Genomic DNA, 20,790 nt, shown 5'->3' with positions numbered 1-20,790 from the left:
ACAAAATACTGGTCCAACATTTAGAAATCGTATTCAGAATGTGGATAGTAATAATTCTGATGTTAAAAGGTCCATTTCAGAGAGTAGATTTCAGTCCTGTTGGATAACCTATCAACGAAGACGTTTCCTTAAATTTATTGAATGAGTTTTTTTTGTATAGTTGTGATTCAGTGAGCAGGAGGAGATGGATTAATTACTCAACAACCTTGCACAGGGTAGCTTGGCAAGTAGTGCTGGAAGTAGTTTTCATCACTCTCCCCCAAAATGAACTAGGGTGGAGAGGGAAGAAGAGGGCGACAGTTGGATAGTCACCATTCTCCAAGGAAAAGGGTTGGCCTTATATAAATTGCTAAGATGATTGTTTGCAGAGACTTGTACTCTTTTTGACTAATATCTGTAATATTGAAGGCCTCTTTGGGGGGAGAGGGAGTTGGATATTTCAATTTAAGTGTCTGTACAGAATTGTTTTGTGGAACAGGTCTGGTTTGCATAAGGATTTGCTAACTTTACCTCCTCCCCAATGCTGGAATTTCTCCTTACCCACCATCTCCCTCTAGCAGTTGCAGGGATCCCAATTAACCCACTTCAAACAGTACAATCCCACTTGACAAACACAGAGAGCTCAGCTTGGTATCAGGTGGGGATTCAGTTGCCCACTGTGTTCTGCAAACTCCATAGTACATCTTGGTAGGTTTCCAAATTGAATATTGGCTTCCCCTCTTACCAGACTGGCCTTTAGAAATGGTGTTCACTATGCCTTGGGAAGTACTTGTTGGCAATAATGTTTGCAGAAGTCATGGAGAAGTAAAAATGGAGGTGAGGTGACTTTGTAAGTTTGAATATAGTGTTTAAAAAGGATACAATCAGGTCATGTGAATGGGACTTAATTTGCTGAGTGACTTCAAGCATTTTAGACTGTATACTGGGAAGAAATTAAAGCTATTTCTTAAAAATATTATTTGGTTGTGTGTACACAACAAAATATATTTGTACTTGTGTATGAAACTGAGAAAGTGTACAAGTGCTGGTTTTGCATTAGAATAGGTAACTGGAAAGATTCTAAGACAAATCGTTATCAGATTATGAAAAGAATTGCCACACATGAAAGGTAAAGCAGAGACTGTGACTGCATTTAACATAAATAGGTGCATTTACAAATAATATACACTGTGATAATGTGATAAAGATGTATCTGCTGTGATTTTCAAATTGAAGATGTTTGAACATTAGACAAGCCAAAACAAAAGGAAGATAGATTGCTGTTGAAATAGCAGCGAGTCATGCTCAGCTTGCTTTGACATGTGCGATGTTACAGAAGCAAGTGCTTTTTGGCTTTCATTGAACAGATTTGACATGCTTCATGATCTGAATCATAGAGTCACTGAGCACTACATGTAGCTCAGAAACAGCACTACATGTAGCTCAGAAACAGCACTACATGTAGCTCAGAAACAGCACTACATGTAGCTCAGAAACAGCACTACATGTAGCTCAGAAACAGCACTACATGTAGCTCAGAAACAGCACTACATGTAGCTCAGAAACAGCACTACATGTAGCTCAGAAACAGCACTACATGTAGCTCAGAAACAGGCACTACATGTAGCTCAGAAACAGGCACTACATGTAGCTCAGAAACAGCACTACATGTAGCTCAGAAACGGGCACTACATGTAGCTCAGAAACGGGCACTACATGTAGCTCAGAAACGGGCACTACATGTAGCTCAGAAACGGGCACTACATGTAGCTCAGAAACGGGCACTACATGTAGCTCAGAAACGGGCACTACACGTAGCTCAGAAACGGGCACTACACGTAGCTCAGAAACAGCACTACACGTAGCTCAGAAACAGCACTACATGTAGCTCAGAAACAGCACTACATGTAGCTCAGAAACAGCACTACATGTAGCTCAGAAACAGCACTACATGTAGCTCAGAAACAGCACTACATGTAGCTCAGAAACAGCACTACATGTAGCTCAGAAACAGCACTACATGTAGCTCAGAAACAGCACTACATGTAGCTCAAACAGGCACTACATGTAGCTCAGAAACAGCACTACATGTAGCTCAGAAACAGCACTACATGTAGCTCAGAAACAGCACTACATGTAGCTCAGAAACAGGCACTACACGTAGCTCAGAAACAGGCACTACACGTAGCTCAGAAACAGCACTACACGTAGCTCAGAAACAGGCACTACATGTAGCTCAGAAACAGGCACTACATGTAGCTCAGAAACAGGCACTACATGTAGCTCAGAAACAGCACTACATGTAGCTCAGAAACAGCACTACATGTAGCTCAGAAACAGCATTACATGTAGCTCAGAAACGGGCACTACATGTAGCTCAGAAACGGGCACTACATGTAGCTCAGAAACGGGCACTACATGTAGCTCAGAAATGGGCACTACATGTAGCTCAGAAACGGGCACTACATGTAGCTCAGAAACAGGCACTACATGTAGCTCAGAAACAGCACTACACGTAGCTCAGAAACAGGCAGTTTTACTAAATCACAGCAAAGCTGGTCTGAAGTTGCTGGAGCTCAAACTTCAAAGTAAATTCATTATCAAAGTACATACATGTCATCATATACAACCCTGAGATTTGTTTTCTTGCGGGCATGGCTTGTAAATCCAAGCAGTACAATAGAATCAATGAGATACCACACCCAACAGAATAGGCATGCTGTCGATGTGCAAAAGGCAGCAAACTATGCAAATACAAAAGAGAGAGAGAAAGAAATTTTAAAAATCACTCATTCGAGAACACAAGGTGAAGGGTCACTGAGAGTGAGTCCATAGGTTGTGGGAACAGTTCAATGTTGGGGCAAGTGAAGTTATCCCCTATGGTTCAAGAGCTTGATGGTTGACTGTTCCTGAACCTGGTGACGGGGGTCCTGAGGCTCCTGTACCACCTTTCTGATGGCAGTAGTGAGAAGAGAGCATGGCCACATCTATAGGGTAGCATACTTGATCAAAGCCTCAATGTCAATCCTACAAATGACATTGTGAAGAAATGTCGAGATGCCAGTCAATGTCCATATTTGATCAATAGCTACATCTGAGCTATAGCATTAACAAAATATTTAAAAAGTATTGCTGACATAATTTTGGACTTGTAATTCTGTGTGTCAATTTAGACTACTTTTCAAAGGACTTACTTTAACTGAACATTAACTTAAATGGTAAAACCCGGATCACTCGGGGCTGAAGGGGTGATGGATAGGACATATAGAGAGGTAGCTACACCCAAGGTGCAGGACACAGCAAACTGGGTGACAGTCAGGAAGGGGAAAGGGATTAAGGAGCCAGTGCAGAGTTCCCCTGTGGCCATCCCCCTCAACAACAGGTATATCACTTTGGATACTGTCGGTGTTTGGGGGGGCGGGGGGTGGATTGGAAATGACCTAACAGGAAAGTCACAGTGCTTGGGTCTCTAGCACTGAGTCTGCGTCAGTGATTCGAGCGGGAAGGGGGAGGAAGAGGTTAGGGGAACCGACAGGAGGTTCTGTGGGTGAGAACAAGATTCCCAGGGGGCATGTTGTCTCATGGGTGCCAGGGTCCGGGATATCTCGGATCAAGTCCTGAGCATTCTTAAGTGGGAGGGTGAACAGCTATGTCGGTATCAGTGACCTGGTTAAGATGAATGACAAGATTCTGCTTGGCAAGTTCAGGGAGTTGTGTGCAGGACCTCCAGGATTGTGATCGCAGGATTGCTACCCTTGCCACATGCTAGTGAGGCTAGAACTAGGAAGATTATACAGTTTATTACGTGGCTAAGGAGTTAGAATAGAGGGAGGGCATAAAACTTTTAAATCTTTGGTCTCTCTTTGAAGGAAGGTAGGAACTGTAGAGAAGGGACAGTTTGCACCTGAATTAAAGGGGGACTAATATTCTAGCGGGAAGGTTTGTTAACGTTGCATGATGCGGTTTAAACTGAAGTTTCATGGGGATGGGAACCAGAGTGCCAAAACAGTTAGTGGAGAGGTAGGCTGTGGAGGCAGATGTTGGTAAGACCTCAGACAAAGTTAGGAATCAAAATCGAAAAGTGTGAATACGGGACTGAAAGTGTTGTGTTTGAATGCATGCAGTATATCTGAATGAGGTATGAGAATGAGGTAGATGACCTTGAAACACTGTTGCAGATTGGCAGCTATGATGTAGGCATCACAGATTCATGCCTGAAAAGATTATAGCTGGGAGTTTAATATCCAAGGATACACATTGTATCGAATGGATAGTCAGGATAGTGGGTGGTGATGCTCTGGCCAAAAAATAAAATCAAATCATTAGAAAGAGGTGACATGGGGTCGGAAGGTGTTAATCATTGTGGATAGAGCTAAGGAACTGCAAGGGTAAAAAGACACTGATGGGAGCTGTATACACCCCACTCCCCAAACAGTAGTAAGGATGTTGCCGACAAATTGCAATGGGAGATAGAAAATCCATGCCAAAATAGAGCAAGAAGGGATACAGGGAGAAGAGAGGATTTTGGGGCTGAGAGGAAAATTGGGTCAGTTATGATGAAATGGCAGAGCAGACTCAATGGGCCAATTCTGCTCCTCTATCTTGTGATCTTTAAAACAAATTTTTCCCCACACCCTCACCCACTCCTTGCAAATTTAAGACTATATTCCATTTTATTTACTGTAAATTCTTCATAATCTCACTGCTCAGCAAGTGCAGCTTATCTCTGTTTGCACAGTTGAGTGTCAGCTCATCCAGAAAAATAAGTTTTACTTATATAAAGTGCATTTCCTTGGATTCTGAAACTAGCATGTTTTGTCTTATTTCGTCCCAGGGCACAGTCATCTATTTTCCTTCTTTTCTGTGAAGAGAAGAATTAAGTATTAACAGTAAATAATAAAACACTGCTTTTCTGAAAATCATTTAACTTGGGTTCATGTTCATGACATTCAATTGGCAGTTTCAAATGTATTTTGTTAATAACATCCTCGTTTTAGTGTTTTCTCTTCCTGTTCTCACATCTTTATTTCCTCTGTAAGCTGAGGCTTTATTAGGTGTTGGTCAGGCCGCATTTGTAGAATTATGAGCAGTTCTGGGCCCTGTGTCAAACAAAGCACATGCCAGCATTGCAGAGGGTCCAGAGGAGGTTTATGAAATGACCATGTGGTTAATGTACGCAGAGTGTTTGTTGGCTCTGTGCCTGTACTTGCCGGAGTTTACAAAAAAATGATGGGTGATCTCATTGAGACCTATTAAATATTGAAAAGCTTAGATAGAGTGGTTGTAGAGAAGATGATTCCTATATTGGGGGAGTCTAGGACTGGAGGGCACAGCTTCAGAATAGAAGGGTGACCCTTTAGAACAAAGATGAAGATTTTATTTAGCCAGAGGGTGGTGAATCTGTGGAATTTATAGCCACAGACAGCCGTGGAGGCCAAATGATTGGGTATATTTAAAGCGGAGATTGAGTACATAATTAGTAATGGCATTTAAAGTTATTGAGAGAAGGCCAGAAAATGGGGTTGAGTGGGAAAATAAATCTCCAATGATCAAATGACACAGCAGACTTGATGGGCCAAATGGCCTAATTATGTTCCAATGTCCTATCATCCAGCACAAGTACATTTTGTAAACATGCAACATGAAGAAGTTTCAACTTGTGTTGAGTTTTGCTGCAACACTAAGTTATTGGCACTGGTTCTACATTCCGGCCAGTGAATTGCCAAAAGACTTGTTTACATAGTGCAGTATTGAAGAGACTTGGTGATCCCATTAACATTGGGGGATAACTTATTTTACTTTGTCACAGTCTTCAAGTGCTTGCATAGAAATTTGTGTTGCTATCTCCAATTTCACAGGAAAGCAAGTCTGGTGATGTGGTTTACACCTACATTTGCACAAACAGTGGTTAATAGGAGCATGTAATGTTGGTGCTGCAGGCATACCAGATAACAACCACTTCCAACAAGAGAGTCTGCCAACAGACCACGGCATCACCAAATTTCCCACGCTCAGCATCGTGAGGGTCAGAAATTCAGCTGGCCCAGCTACATCAGTATCATATGACAACAGGTCAGAGGCTAGGAACCTTGCCTCCTGACTCCCCAAGGTCCGAGCTCTGATTGGGATCATGAAGGAGTACTTTCCACCCTCAAGTAACTCTTGTGTCATCCAGGAGAAAGCAGCCCCCCGATCGGTCTGCCGTAAACTTCACCAAGCAATCATCACCTCCATCATTGATGCAGGGTGGCTGTATTGTGCAGCTCTGACAAATAGGGCAGCAGGCTCCTGCCTGGGCCAGACCTCTCCAACTCGTGATCTCTGCACCAAGAGGGACAAGGGTACCACGAGCTACAAGCTGCACAGCAACCTGACAGTAGTCCTTTATTTTTGCTGTGTCCCAGTCATGGAGCTCGCTACCCCACAGTACAGCGACAGTCCCTTCCTCAGGATGCTTGTGAAGAAAGGCCCTTACTGCTTTTTATTCTGAAAACCGAATGCTGCAGCTTCATGGGGCTTAAATGCAAAGGGAAAACCCAAAAAATGTGCCTTCAGTGATGACAAATGCAAGACCAAGCTTGCTTGCTTTTGTGATGTGCCTTGTATAGGCATGTGTAATATTTAGTGTATACAATATCATACCATGATCTGTAACATAGTTCATTATATAGTCACACTCTAATATAGCACAGAAACAGGCCATTCAGCCCATTTACCCACACTTGGCTCATATCCCTCTAAACTTTATCATATATTTATTCAAATACTTTTCAACATTGCTATTGTATTCGCCTCAACTACTTTCTCTGACAGCTCATTCCATGTACTACCCTTTGTGTGAAGTAGTTGCCCCTCAGATCCCCATTAAATCTGCATAGCTTCTAGTTTTTGGTTCCATTTCCCTGAGAATAAGACTGTGTGTACTCACCTTAGCAATGCCTTTCATGCTTTTGTACACCTCAGCCACGATACTTCTCAGTTTCCTGCACTCCATGGAATAAAGACTAGCCTGCCCACCCTCTCTCTGTAGTTCGGGGTCTCATGTTCTGGCAACATCTTTGTAGATCTCCATTGCCTGCTTTCCAGTTTCTTTTTATAAATGAGTGACCAAAACTGTCCCTCATTTTCTAGGTGCAGCCTCACCAACATCTTGTACCACTACAACATAATGTCCAAACTCTCATACTCATTGCCCTCATTGATGAAGGCCAGCATGCGAAATGCCTTCTTCATCCTGTCTGCCTTTAACAGTTCCCAAAAAGCAGCAAGTGCATGAATTCTAACTGTAGATCCCTCTGTTCCACAGCACTCACTGTACAAATCCTGCCTTGTCTGACTACCCAAAAACCCTTACCCAGATTGAATGCATTTGCCTGTCCTTGGTTCATTTACCCAGCTGAAGACACCCCTCCCCTTCAATTTTGAAATACTTCAAGTTGAAGTTCAATTTTCTTGTCATTCAACCACACCTACTTATTCAGCTAAATGAGAAGTCGTTTCACTGGGGCTAAGGTGCAAGGCTTGGGACATCCAGCCACACACAGCACGTACAGTGTTACAATCCGGCATGTGCGGTCACAGAGTAACATTAGCACAAGTCCCTGAGTGGCGTGTTTGATTAGCTTCAATGCTGTCTGTTAAAGATAAACATTATTAACGTAAGAACATTATCTCAAGAAGTTAGTAATTGACTTATTTTTCTGTTACTGAACTGTCACAGTGCTGGGAGTGACGGGGATGAGTAGGCAGAACTGGAGAAGGTTACTTAGGAGTGGCTGGTGACAGGAGGAACATGCAGAGAGGCAGATGGGTTAGGTTGTTATCTGGGACTAATGGAAGGTGAGGGGAAAATTGGAGATTAAGAGGGCAGGAAAAGGCAGAAATCCAGAAGACTAGCTAGGCTACAACTTGGGATTTTATTTCACATGCCTACATCACCAGTAGTAGGGCCCATCTGACAACACAAAGGCAATGGGTTACCACTGACTCGTATTCATGTGACCTCCAATTAGAGAGGTTAGTGATAGTTAGTTGCTAGTAAATTTTCATAGGGGTCAATCCAGGGAAATACAAACCCCATTTCCAGAAAAGTTGATATATTTTCCAAAATACAATAAAAACAAAAATCTGTGATATGTTAATTTACATGAACCTTTATTTAACTGACAAAAGTACAAAGAAAAGATTTTCAATAGTTTTACTGGCCAACTTAATTGTATTTTGTAAATATACACAAATTTAGAATTTGATGGCTGCAAAACACTCAACAAAAGTCGGGACAGAAGCATGTTTACCATTATGTTACATCACCTTTCCTTTTAGTAACACTTTTTAATTGTTTTGGAACTGAGGATACTAATTGTAGTAGATTTGCAATTGGAAATTTTGTCCATATTTGCTTGATATAAGACTTCAGCTGCTCAACAGTCCGTGGTCTCTGTTGTCTGATTCTCCTCTTCATGATGCGCCATACATTTTCAATAGGAGATAGATCTGGACTGGCAGCAGGCCAGTCAAGCACACACATTCTGTGTCTACAAAGCCACGCTGTTGTAGCCCGTGCAGAATGTGGTCTGGTATTGTCCTGCTGAAATAAGCATGGATGTCCCAGGAAGAGACGTCGCCTTGATGGCAACATATGTCTCTCTAAAATCCTAATATACGCCTCAGAGTCAATGGTACCTTCACATACATGCAACTCACCCATGCCGTGGGCACTGATGCACCCCCATACCGTCACAGATGCTGGCTTTTGCATCTTTCGCTGATAACAATCAGGATGGTCGTTTTCATCTTTGGCACGGAGAACTCGACGCCCGTTTTTTCCGAAAACTAGCTGAAATGTGGACTTATCTGACCACAGCACACAGTTCTACAGTCTTTCAGTCCACCTGAGATGAGCTCGGGCCCAGAGAACCCGCCGGCGTTTCTGCATAGAGTTGATGTATGGCTTCCTCCTTGCGTAATACAGATTCAAGTTGCATTTCTGGATGCAGCGACAGACTGTGTTAAGTGACAATGGTTTTCCGAAGTACTTCAGAGCCCAGGTGGCTATAATTGTCACAGTAGCATGACAGTTTCTTCGGCAGTGCCGCCTGAGGTCTCGAAGATCACGCGCATTCAACAGTGGTTTCCGACCTTGCCCTTTATGCACTGAGATGTCTCTGAATTCTCTGAATCTTTTCACAATATTATGTACTGTAGATGTTGAAAGACCTAAATTCTCTGCAATCTTGCGTTGGGAAATGTTCCTTTTGAACTGACTAACAATTCTCTCATGAATTTTGGCACAAAGGAGTGAGCCACGACCCATCCTTGCTTGCAAAGACTGAGCCTTTGATGGACGCTACTTTTATACCCAGTCGTGATACCTCACCTGCTACCAATTAGCCTGCTTAATGTGGAGTCTTCCAAACCGGTGTTACTTGAATATTCTGTGCACTTTTCAATCTTATTTTAACTCTGTCCCAACTTTTGTTGAGTGTGTTGCAGCCACCAAATTCTAAACTTGTGTATATTTACAAAATACAATTAAGTTGGTCAGTAAAACTATTGAAAATAATTTCTTTGTACTTTTGTCAGTTAAATAAAGTTTCGCGTGAATTAACATATCACAGATTTTTGTTTTTATTGCATTTTGGAAAATATCCCAACTTTTCTGGAAATGGGGTTTGTAGATGAACGGCCAAATAGAAGGCTAATCTCTTTATTTTGCTCAATGGAAATGCATATCGTCCACTGCCTCTCAGGGTGATGCGATAAAAAACTTTTATGGACTTAAATTAAAAGTGTCTGAAACTCTTGGCGGTTGCCTGAGACCATGCCTTAAGGCCTTCTGGTTTCTGCCCAAAGATAAAATGATTTGTAGGTGATCTCAAAGTGTTACAGTCAGACAGTGCTCAGTGTTGGCAAGCTGGTTAATTGGTTTTGCAGCCAATTGTCCTCAGTTGACATCTGCTTTCTTTGGAAGGAATGAGAAGGCTTATCACAATTACAGCATTTCATCAGTTGCATTGACTGAGATCATATTTTAGGCATTGAATTTGAACCCACAATTCAGAGAGCTTTACTACTTTTAAATAGGCAAACTGAGCTACTGAGTAAAACTGAGTTCTGTCACTCTCTAGTATGGGTTTTCAATGCCACTGAGTTGGTACTTTCTGCAGTTGGAACTTTAGAAGGAAAGTCAGCTATTGTATATTTTTTTAAAAATGTTGTAGTTAATAGGGCTGACATTGCTTTCTATTTTGTATACGTAAAAGAAATTGCTTGATTAAGGGTGCTTGGAAAAGCATACTAAATATGTACTCGTTCCATGTAACTGCTGCAACAAAGTGATTGCAATGTTGTTCTGTATGCAGAGTGGAAGAATATAATTATACTTCACAGCATGGATTATTATATTACCTGAACAAATTACATGGCTATAATAACAGCAGTTTTTTAAAGGAAAGTTACGTTTTTCTCAGTGAAACTTTGTCATTTATAGTTGCAACTTAATTATATTTTTCTTTCTTTTACTAATACCTGGAATATATTAGTGTTGCGGTTATGAAACTACTCTCTTAAATCAGAGATGCTGACTAAGAATAACTTTTCAAATTTTACCATGGCTTTTTGAGAGTTTTTTATTTATTTATTAAATTTTTAAGAGAATTACATAAAATGAATAGAATATTAGAATAGTGAAAAATTAATATTGGCCCTCCCCCTCCCCTTAACCCTCCCCCCCCCTTAGATCCCTATCTGAAAAGAAAAAAAAGAAAGAAAAAAAAATAGTAAGGTTGCCTGGATATCGGAGGATCCCCACATGCTCCATGGAGTTCAAAATAACTTTAGTTTTTATTTTCCCCAAATAACTTATAATTTTATCTTCAAAGGACCTATATATTTAATCCTATCTTTTGTAGATAGGGGTGCCAAATTTTCAAAAATATATCATATTCATTTCTTAAATTATAAGTAATTTTTTCAAGTGGAATGCAGCTATATATTTCATTATTCCAATGATCCATAGTTAAATATGAATCTGATTTCCAAGTAACTGCAATAGCTTTTTTGGCTTCTGCCAATGCAATTTTAATAAATTTTTTCTGATACTTACTCAATTTAGGTTTCGGTATTATCCCTTCAATATCACCTAATAAAAATAATATTGGGCTATGTGGGAGTTGTATTCCAATAATTTGTTCCAGTAAAAGTCAAATTTATCCAAAAAGGTTGAATTTTAGAACAAGACCAAGTAGAATGTAAAAAGGTACCAATTTCTTGATTACATCGAAAATATTGGTCAGATAAATTTGAATTTAATCTATTTATTTTCTGTGGTGTTATATATAATTGATGTAAAAAATTATATTGTACTAATCTAAGTCGGACATTTATTGTATTTATCATACTATCAAAACATAGTCTTGACCAAGTTTTTTCATCAATTTTAATATTCAAATCAGTTTCCCATTTTTGTCTTGATTTATGAATTCCTGGTTTAATTGTCTGTTTTTGAATCAAGTTATACATACAAGATGTAAATTTTTTAATTTTCCTTTTTGAATTAAGATTTCTATTTCATTAGGTTTTGACATTAACATTGTTTGACCCAGTTTATCTCGTAAATAGGCCTTTAATTGAAAATAACAGAAAAGATTGTTATTTGATATTTTATATTTATTCTTTAATTGATCAAACGACATCAATATACCTCCTTCAAAACAGTCACCTATATATCTGATCCCTTTTTGAAACCAGTTATGTAAAAGTTGATTATCCATTGTGAAAGGAATAAGCCTATTTTGAATTAAGGTTCTTTTTGCTAATAAGGATTTCTTTATTTCATCATCCATATTTACCTTATTCTATAAATCAATCAAATGTCTTAATATAAGAGATTCTTTCTTTTCCCGTATCCATTTGGATTCCCATTTATATATAAAATCTTCTGGTATATTTTCTCCTATCTTATCTAGTTCTATTCTAATCCATGCCGGTTTTTCTTCATCAAAAAAAGATGCAATAATTCTAAGTTAATTTGCTTTGTAATAATTCTTAAACTTTGGAAGTTGTAACCCTCCTAAATCAAATTTACATGTCAATTTTTCCAACTATATTCTTGACATCTTTCCCTTCCAAAGAAACTTCCTCACACATTTATTCAATTCTTGAAAAAACTTCTGAGGCAGTTGTATTGGTAATGTTTGGAATAAATATTGTAATCTAGGAAATATATTCATTTTTACAGCATTAACTCTTACCTATTAGTGTTATTGGTAACATCATCCATTTATCAAGATCTTCTTTTATTTTTTTCAATAATGGCAAATAATTTAGTTTATATAAATTCTTTATATCATTGTCGACTCTTATACCTGAATATTTTATACCATTTGTTGGCCATCTAAATTGAGTTACTAGTCGACATTGACTATAATCTCCTTTGGTAAGGGGTAAAATTTCACTTTTATCCCAGTTTACTTTATACCCTGATATTTTCCCATATTTTTCCAATCTAAAAGATAATTTTTGCAACGATTGCAATGGGTTTGTTAAATAAATCAGAACATCATCAGCAAATAAATTAACCTTATATTCTTCTTGGTTAACTCTGAAGCCCACAAAATCTGAGTCCGTTCTAATTATTTCAGCTCATGGTTCTATCGCCAATACAAATAGGGCAGGTGATAATGGACAGCCTTGTCTAGTTGACCTTGTTAAGTGGAATGATGTTGAAATTTGACCATTTGTCACTACTTTAGCTTGAGGACTAATATTTAAGGTTTTAATCCATTTTATAAAAGATTTTCCTAACTCATATTTTTCCAATACCTTAAATAAAAAATCCCATTCCAATCTATCAAATGCTTTTTCTGCATCCAAAGCAACTGCCACACTCACTTCCTCTCTTTTTTGTGCCAGATGAATTATGCTAAGTAACCGAGTTACATTATCCGTCGATTGTCTATTTTTAATAAAGCCTGTTTGATCCATATGTATTAATTTTGGTAAATATTTAGATATTCTATTAGATAAAATTTTTGCTATTATTTTATCATCTGTATTCAACAAAGAGATAGGCCTATATGATGTTGGTTTTAAAGGATCTCTATCTTTTTTTGGCAATACTATTATCGCTGTCGAAAAAGATTGTGGGAGTTTATGCGTTCTTTGCACTTGATATATTAACTCCATAAAAGGAGGGATTAATAAATCTTTAAATTTTTTATAAAATTCAGGCGGAAAACCATCTTCTCCTGGGGATTTATTACTCTGAAGTGATCCTAAAGCTTCTTCAACCTCTTTTAATGTAAAGGGCATATCTAGTCCTTTCTGTTCTTCCAAATTTAATTTTGGAAGAGTTATTTGTGATAAAAATTTGTCTATCTCAGCAATCTCATTTTGTGATTCTGATTGATATAACTCGGAGGAAAATTTTTTTAAAGTTTCATTAATTTCTAAAGGTTTATAAGTAATCTTATTTGCACTTGTTCTAATTGCATTTATTGTTTTGGAAACCTGTTCTGTTTTCAACTGCCAAGCAAGAATCTTGTGTGATCTTTCACCTAATTCGTAGTATCTCTGTTTAATTCTCATAATTACTTTTTCTGTTCGATACGTCTGGAGTGTATTATATTGTAATTTTTTATTGACAAGTTGTTTTCATTTTTCTTCTGTCGTATACCTTTGGGATTCTTTTTCTAATTTTGTAATCTCTTTTTCTAATTGATCTATTTCTACCATATATTCCTTCTTAATTTTAGAAGTATAACTTATTATCTGACCCTTCAAATATGCTTTCATTGTTTACCATAATACAAATTTATCCTCAACTGAATGTGAATTTGTATCCAAAAAAAATTGGATCTGTTTTTTCATAAAATCACAAAAATCTTGACGTTTTAATAAAATTGAATTAAATCTCCATCTATAAACCAATTCCTCCTTATCCATCATTATCATTGTCATTATCAAGGGGGAATGATCTGACAGTATTCTTGCTTTATATTCCACACTTTTCACTCTATCCTGAATATTCTTTGATAATAGGAAAAAATCAATCCTTGAATAAGTTTTATGTCTATTTGAATAGAATGAATAATCTCTTTCTCTTGGATTAATTTTTCTCCATATATCAATCAAATTTAAGTCTATCATTAATGATAAAGTTAACTTTATTGCTTTTGATTTTGTAACAGCTTTAGTTGACCTATCTAGAACTGGGTCTAAACAAAAGTTAAAATCTCTACCTATTAATATTTTATCATGTGCGTCGGCCAAATTCAAAAAAACTTCTTGTATGAATTTTGCATCGTTTTCATTTGGTGCATAAATGTTCATAAGAGTCCATAATTCCAAAAAGATTTGACAATGTATAATCACATATCTCCCCACAGAATCAATTAATACATTTTGTATTTTAATTGGTAAGGTTTTATTAACCAAAATTGCAACTCCCCTCGATTTTTGAATTAAATGAAGCTGCAATAACACTTCCAACCCAATCTCTCTTTAATTTCTGATGTTCTGTCTCTGTTAAATGTGTTTTCTGCAAAAAACCTATATCTCCTTTCATTTTCTTAATATATGTTAAAACTCTTTTTCTTTTCACAGGTCCATTAAGCCCATTAACATTAAAACTTAAAAAATTAAGTAAATTAGTCATTCATACTACCTTGGGAAATCTCTTTAAAATTCTCCATGTTGCTATGTGTCTCTCCCCAATCATCCAGGCAAAAAAAAGAAAAATAGAAAAAAGATAATTGATATAGAGAAAAAAAAACAAAGTACCCCCCCCCCCCCACTAATGTTGTAAATCAAAAGGAACACAACATTACCCCCCCTCCATTTTACGGGTCATGGCAATCGCCATGATTGCGCACGTGAATCCCGCAGTCATCGATCAGAAGCTCCTCCAGCTCCCCCACAAAAAAAAGAAAAGAGAGAGAAAAAAAATAATATATATATAAGTGAAGAAGAGGAAAGAAAAGTTAATGTCAATTATTTTCTTTTTTCTTGTTCCCTTTCTATCATATAGTTAAAGTATATTTGTGTTCTTCTACTCATAAATGTCCATCAAATCCAATCCCTATCTCAATCTTCATCTTTAATCCATTTCATTTCTATAATTCTTTACTGCATCTCGCGAATATTAGGGAGTTCTTGTACGAATTTCTCCGCTTTCTGATGATCAGTAAAAAATCTTCTTTCTTCATCATCCAGAAAAATTATCAATGTTGCTGGGTAACTCAATATAAATTTATAACCCTTTTCCCATAAGGATTTTTTCACTGAATTAAATTCTTTCTGCCTCTTCAAAAGGTTGTAACTTATGTCAGGATAAAAAAGAACTCTTTTCCCTTCTATCATCAATGGCCCATTTCTCTTTCTGGCATCCTGAGCAGCTGCCTTCAAGATCTTTTCTTTATCTTGATATCTTAAACATTTTATCAAGATTGATCGTGGATTTTGATCTTGTTGAGGTTTTGGTCTTAAAGCTCTGTGAGCCCTTTCAATTTCAATTAGCTGACTTCCCTCTTCCATTTCCAAAGTTTCCGGAATCCATTTTTGAAAGAATTTTATTGAATCTTCTCCCTCCATACCTTCTTTAAGACCAACAATTTTAATGTTGTTTCGTCTGCTAAAATTTTCAAGCACATCTACTTTTTCCAACAACCGTTTTCTTTCTGATGTCCAGGCAAGAATATTATCTTCCATCTTATCCATTCTTTCAGTGCTGTCTCCCATTTTTTCTTCCAACTTTTTAACTTTCTTGTTCATCTTCTTTTGTTTTTCCACCACTTTATCAAGTGTAATCTTCACATTTCTAATATCTGTTTTTATTACTTTTAATTCATGCATTATTTGTATCAGGACTTCTCTTATGTCTCCAGAAAAATTTCCACCTTTAATTTCCTCCTGTTCATCTTCTTCTGTTTCTTCATCTGTGTTTTCCAGAGAATCTGATTCTACTTCCGATTCACTTTCATTTTCACTTCCAGTCGCAGTTGGAACTTGTAGTTCTGTTTGCACCTGTTTGTGCATACTCGTTTCTTCACGCATGCACCGTTCTTGCTGTTTCTTCTTAGAGACCGTCGATTTTGCCGCAGCTTCCTGCCCTGCACCATCGGAGGGGGCATGTACTTCGCCAGGAGGAGATCTAACTTGAGTACGAGGCTCCGCCAAGATGGCTGGGCCTTCTTCCCTGCCGACTTGCACTGTCTTCAAAGTAGTAGTTCTCTTCTGTTTCTGTTTAGGAGACATATCCAAAGATAATCCTGAGTTGTTTATAAGTAGTTTCTAGAAGGTATTAATTAACTCTTCTTCACTTAAACTTTGTTTTATTACTTTTTACGGGAGAGCTGGAATCCCACGTCATCACATGACGTCCCCGCTTTTTAAGAGTTTGAATTAATTCTGGATATTTCTGATTCTGTGTTTTTGTATTCTCTGTTTCTGCTCGTTTTTTTGTTTCCATTTGTGCAAATGTTTGATTGGTGTGGGGTTGATGTTTGTCTTTGAACAAGTTGGTTCCATGGTTCTTTGTTTTGTAACTGTCTGTGGGAAGACTAATTTCAGAGTTACATACGGCATATATTGTTTAAAATAAATGTACTTATAAACGTAAGATGTTTGAATTGCCATAAAATAATGTCTTCCGGGGCACAAGACGTATCACAACTGTATGAAGCAGAGTGGATCAAGCAATAGTTTTTTTCTTGTTTATCATAATACTCAAATTCAAAGGTAAGATTACGCAAGTATTGATAATGTACTTTAAATAAGGAAACTTCTTGCCTGTTTTAACACTGGGGCCTCCAGCCCCACACACACGTGGATTACTTTTCACTAATCTCTGCTGTATCTAATAAAACCGCTCATTATTGCAATCCTGCTGTGTCTTTTTCTTAACTGACTGATTTTGGTGTTCTCTGCATCTGGGAAATGGGTTAACTTGACAATCCCCTACGTGTCTTTACAAGCATTTCAATAAAGAATTTCCCAACCAATTGAAATAATGTTATTTATACTTACTTATAGAACTCTACACATATAACTTGGCATTGACTATGGTTTGATTAGTGATTTCACAAAGATGTGCACAGCAGTAATAATGTAAATTTTCCTGATTTTAAGTTTTTTTTTCTTTGTCTCTATCTTATGTAGTGGTCAAACACAAAGGTCTCCAGTGGGTCATAGACATTACCATTGCATATCATAAAGCAAAGCCAATAGACATTCAGACGTGGATCATTGGCTACAGAGAACCAACCATCACACATGTTCACTACAGGTAGGTTCTTCTAATTCAAAACTGTAATGTCATTCTGTTAGCACTTAATTGTGGGTTGATGGAACATAGGCATCTATAATTTGGGATGATGTGTTTGCTGACTAATGTGCAAGAGGAGCTTGTTCAGTTATTCAGTGGTTTATAGAAAACTGACTGAAGGTATAGATACAAGACCCATTCAGATTGTAAAGTTGACATTTGCTTTGGTTGTCTTGACCCCAGAATGCTGAAAAAAAATGTCTTTTGGGGAAGGCAATGTTAATAATACTTGCATATTCTCTTGGGATTGGCAGATAATAGATTTATATTCCAGATAATCCAAATCCACAAGTACCTAAAATAAAACCAGAAAAGCAAGCTAATTTACATTTTTGGAAAGAACCACAGGGTCCATATTCTAGGTTAATGAACTTGGCAAAGTAAGAAATGAGTTATTTTTAACTTTCAGGGGGCGGGTTATTAAGAACAAAGGAAATATGTTCAACAATCTGTCCTTTTAGCTTCTTTCACTTGCTCCGTATCAGAGTGTTACTCTGAATGAATCCAAGCTATGCCTGCCTTTTTTCGGTGCAAGTGGAAGAGTTGTTCTTTCAGTCCTACTCGGGCACTTCTCTCTCGATCTATCAATGGTACATCGATGATCTGTATCAGCTGCTTCCTACTCTTGTATTGAACTTGAAAGTGTCATCACTTTTTCTGACAGTTTCTCCATAGACCATCTCTGACTTTCTCTTTTTTTTGCATTCTCTATCTCCATCTCAGGGGTAGTGATTAATATAGAAACATAGAAAACTTACAGCACAATACAGGGCCTTCGGCCCACGAAGTTGTGCCAAACATGTCCCTACCTTAGAAATTACTAGGCTTACTCATAGCTTTCTATTTTTCTAATTTTGTTTTCTTCTTTTTCTAAGCTCCATGTACTTTTTACAATAACATTTGGGGATTGGGCCAGCTTGGGTCTTGCTGGCCGGACTCAGTCCCCTCTGATCTTCAATGTGAATAAATGGAAGAGGGTATTTGGGTAGAAAGTGTTGGAGCCCAAAAATGCAAGAAAGCCAGTGGGATGGAGTATTAGTGACAGGTAATTGACACCCCTTGCAGACTGAGCACAGGTACTCTGCAAAACACACAGTCCGCCTGATTTTTTTTTAAAGGAAAGGTTTCTGCAGGTTTCTGTAGCTTTCTTGACAAAACCTCCCATCCTGATTCCTGCAAGGACTCCATTGCACTCTACCAATTTCACTGATGCCATTTTCTATAACAATGCTTCCACAATCTTTTTTTTCTGAATGAACAAGATGGCTGCCACTACGGTTTCCAACTAATGTTGCAATTGTTCATCCTTTATACCTTTCTTGTCACAAGACTCGACTGGATATTGAGAACATCAAGTACTGTAAGTTCATCTCGCTCATGAGGTGCTGGACAGCAGAAGAACTGTGCAGCATGGGCTTGTGTGCTCCATGTTGTCACCTGCTGCAGCCACTCAGGAGAGATGTCGGCAGAGTGAAAACAAATGTGTGGAAAGCACACTGCTCCTCGTACAACTCCAAAGGTGAAGCCCAGCAGGCCAGCTTTCCCAATGATTCTGCTTTCAGGTGTTTGATGGCAAGAAAATAAACTAGATTCCCTGCTTCTGAGACTAAATCAGTGTGAGATGGACTCATCCTGACGGAAATATATGAGGTGCATGTATCTACAGTCGGCCCTCCTTATCCGCGAGGGATTGGTTCCGGGACCTCCCACGGATACCAAAAAATGCAGATGCACAAGTCCCTTATGTAAAATGGCGTAGTATTTGCATGTAACCTACACACATCCTTCTGTATACTTTAAATCATCTCTAGATTAGTTATAATACCTAATACAATGTAAATGCTATGTAAATAGTTGTTACACTGTAATGTTTAGGGAATATTGACAAGAAAAAAAACTACATGTTCCTCTTGCTCACAACACAAGCAGCGAACGAACGACGCGAGGTGAACAATGATCAAACAACGAGTAAAACTTGTAATCATCTCTAGATTACAGAATTTGTAACACCTAATACAATGGAAATACTATGTAAGTAGTTGTTACACTGTCTTGTTTAGGGAATATTGACAAGAAAAACTGTACAAGTTCCTCTCACTCACAACACAAGCAGTGAATGAACGAGACGCGAGGCGAACAATGACCAAACAACGAGTAAAACTTGTAATATCTGTACAGCAGTTGTTACACTGACTTGTTTAGGGAATGAGGATACTTTGGAGGAGGCTCAATAATACTAAAGTCAGGGACTGTGGAGGTTGAGGGCTGAGGATCTTCAAGCATTGAACGTTGAGAGTTCAGAATTGCAGATGCTTTAGTTAGAAACATTGTTATAGGAAGCTGTCTCTTTTTCTTTGCATCATCAAACAAATCTTGCAAGTTAGCCTTTCTCTTCTACGAGTTTCTTGAGCTCCTCTGGGAACGCTGCTGCAGCCTCGGCATTAGCCGATGGTGATTCTCCTGTGATCTTTATGTTCTTGAGGCTGTAGCATTTTACGTAGCCAGCCAGCCATCCCTTACTAGCCTTAAACTCCTTCCTCTTGCTCTCATCAACCCGTCACAGTAGTGCTCATAGAGACTAAGAGCTTTTTCACGCATAATTTGGCCATCAACAGGGATATGCTTCTGTGACATGTGCTCTAGTCACACACTCGGCGAGAGATAGCACTTTAGCTCGTAGCCTTTGAGGAATTGCTTTGACCACGTAATTGCTTTTTAGGAGCCATTTTTTCACAGGAACAAAGAAGCGAGCGAACGAGATGTGAGGCGAACAATGCTCAAACAAGAGCACGTCCGGGTTTTCTTGATTTGCGGTTGGTTGAATTCGTGCATGCGGTACTCGCAGATAAGGAGAGCTGACTGTACGTTGATAAGAACTGGAGCGTGAATACTCTGCTCGTGATGACCCACTGTTCGCCTATGGTAGAGTTCTTACCAGTGAACTGTAGGCCCTTCTATTTACCAAGGGGTCACCGCTATTGTAATTGTGGCTGTATACATTCCCCCACCCCCTCCCCCATGCAAGTACTGGGGAAGTGCCACGTGAACTCCCCGGCACCATCAGAGACTTGCAAACTCACACGCCCCTATCTTTATTGTTGCAGGCAGCTTCAACCGTGCTAACTTAAAAACTGTCCTGCCTACATTCTTTCTGCTTGTTGACTTTGCTACCAGAGGTGAGAACACATTAGACCTGGTTTATGCCAACATTCCAGGTGCACACAAAGCTGTTCCCAGTCCTCACTTTGCATAGTCTGTCCACTTATTTGTTATGCTAATTCTGCTTACGGCCTGTCATTAAATAAGTTAACTCAGTTGGAAGGAGATAAAGACGTGCACAGAAGGAGCAACCTCAGCATTACTTTGTCTGTCCTGGCGAAGGGTCTCGGCCTGAAGCGTCGACAGTGCTTCTCCCTATAGAAGCTGCCTGGCCTGCTGTGTTCCACCAGCATTTTGTGTGTTGTCAGCATTACAGGACTGCTTTGAAA

The 20,790-nt window shown here is 38.5% G+C and overlaps 1 protein-coding gene across 4 annotated transcripts in view; it reads left to right on the top strand.

Moving 5' to 3' along the window:
* Positions 1–20,790, top strand: part of lpgat1 (lysophosphatidylglycerol acyltransferase 1) — a 75,669-nt gene that overhangs the window by 27,364 nt on the left and 27,515 nt on the right. For all 4 annotated transcript variants that reach the window (XM_073050893.1, XM_073050896.1, XM_073050895.1 and 1 more), the window contains exon 7: positions 17,137–17,263. In XM_073050893.1, the coding sequence (XP_072906994.1) occupies positions 17,137–17,263 (127 nt within the window). The remainder of the gene's footprint in view (positions 1–17,136; positions 17,264–20,790) is intronic.

Source organism: Hemitrygon akajei, chromosome 7 (genome assembly GCF_048418815.1).
Source record: "Hemitrygon akajei chromosome 7, sHemAka1.3, whole genome shotgun sequence".
Classification (NCBI taxonomy): domain Eukaryota; kingdom Metazoa; phylum Chordata; class Chondrichthyes; order Myliobatiformes; family Dasyatidae; genus Hemitrygon; species Hemitrygon akajei.
The sequence above is the reverse complement of the archived record's forward strand: the minus strand, read 5'-3'. Positions and strand labels throughout refer to the sequence as shown.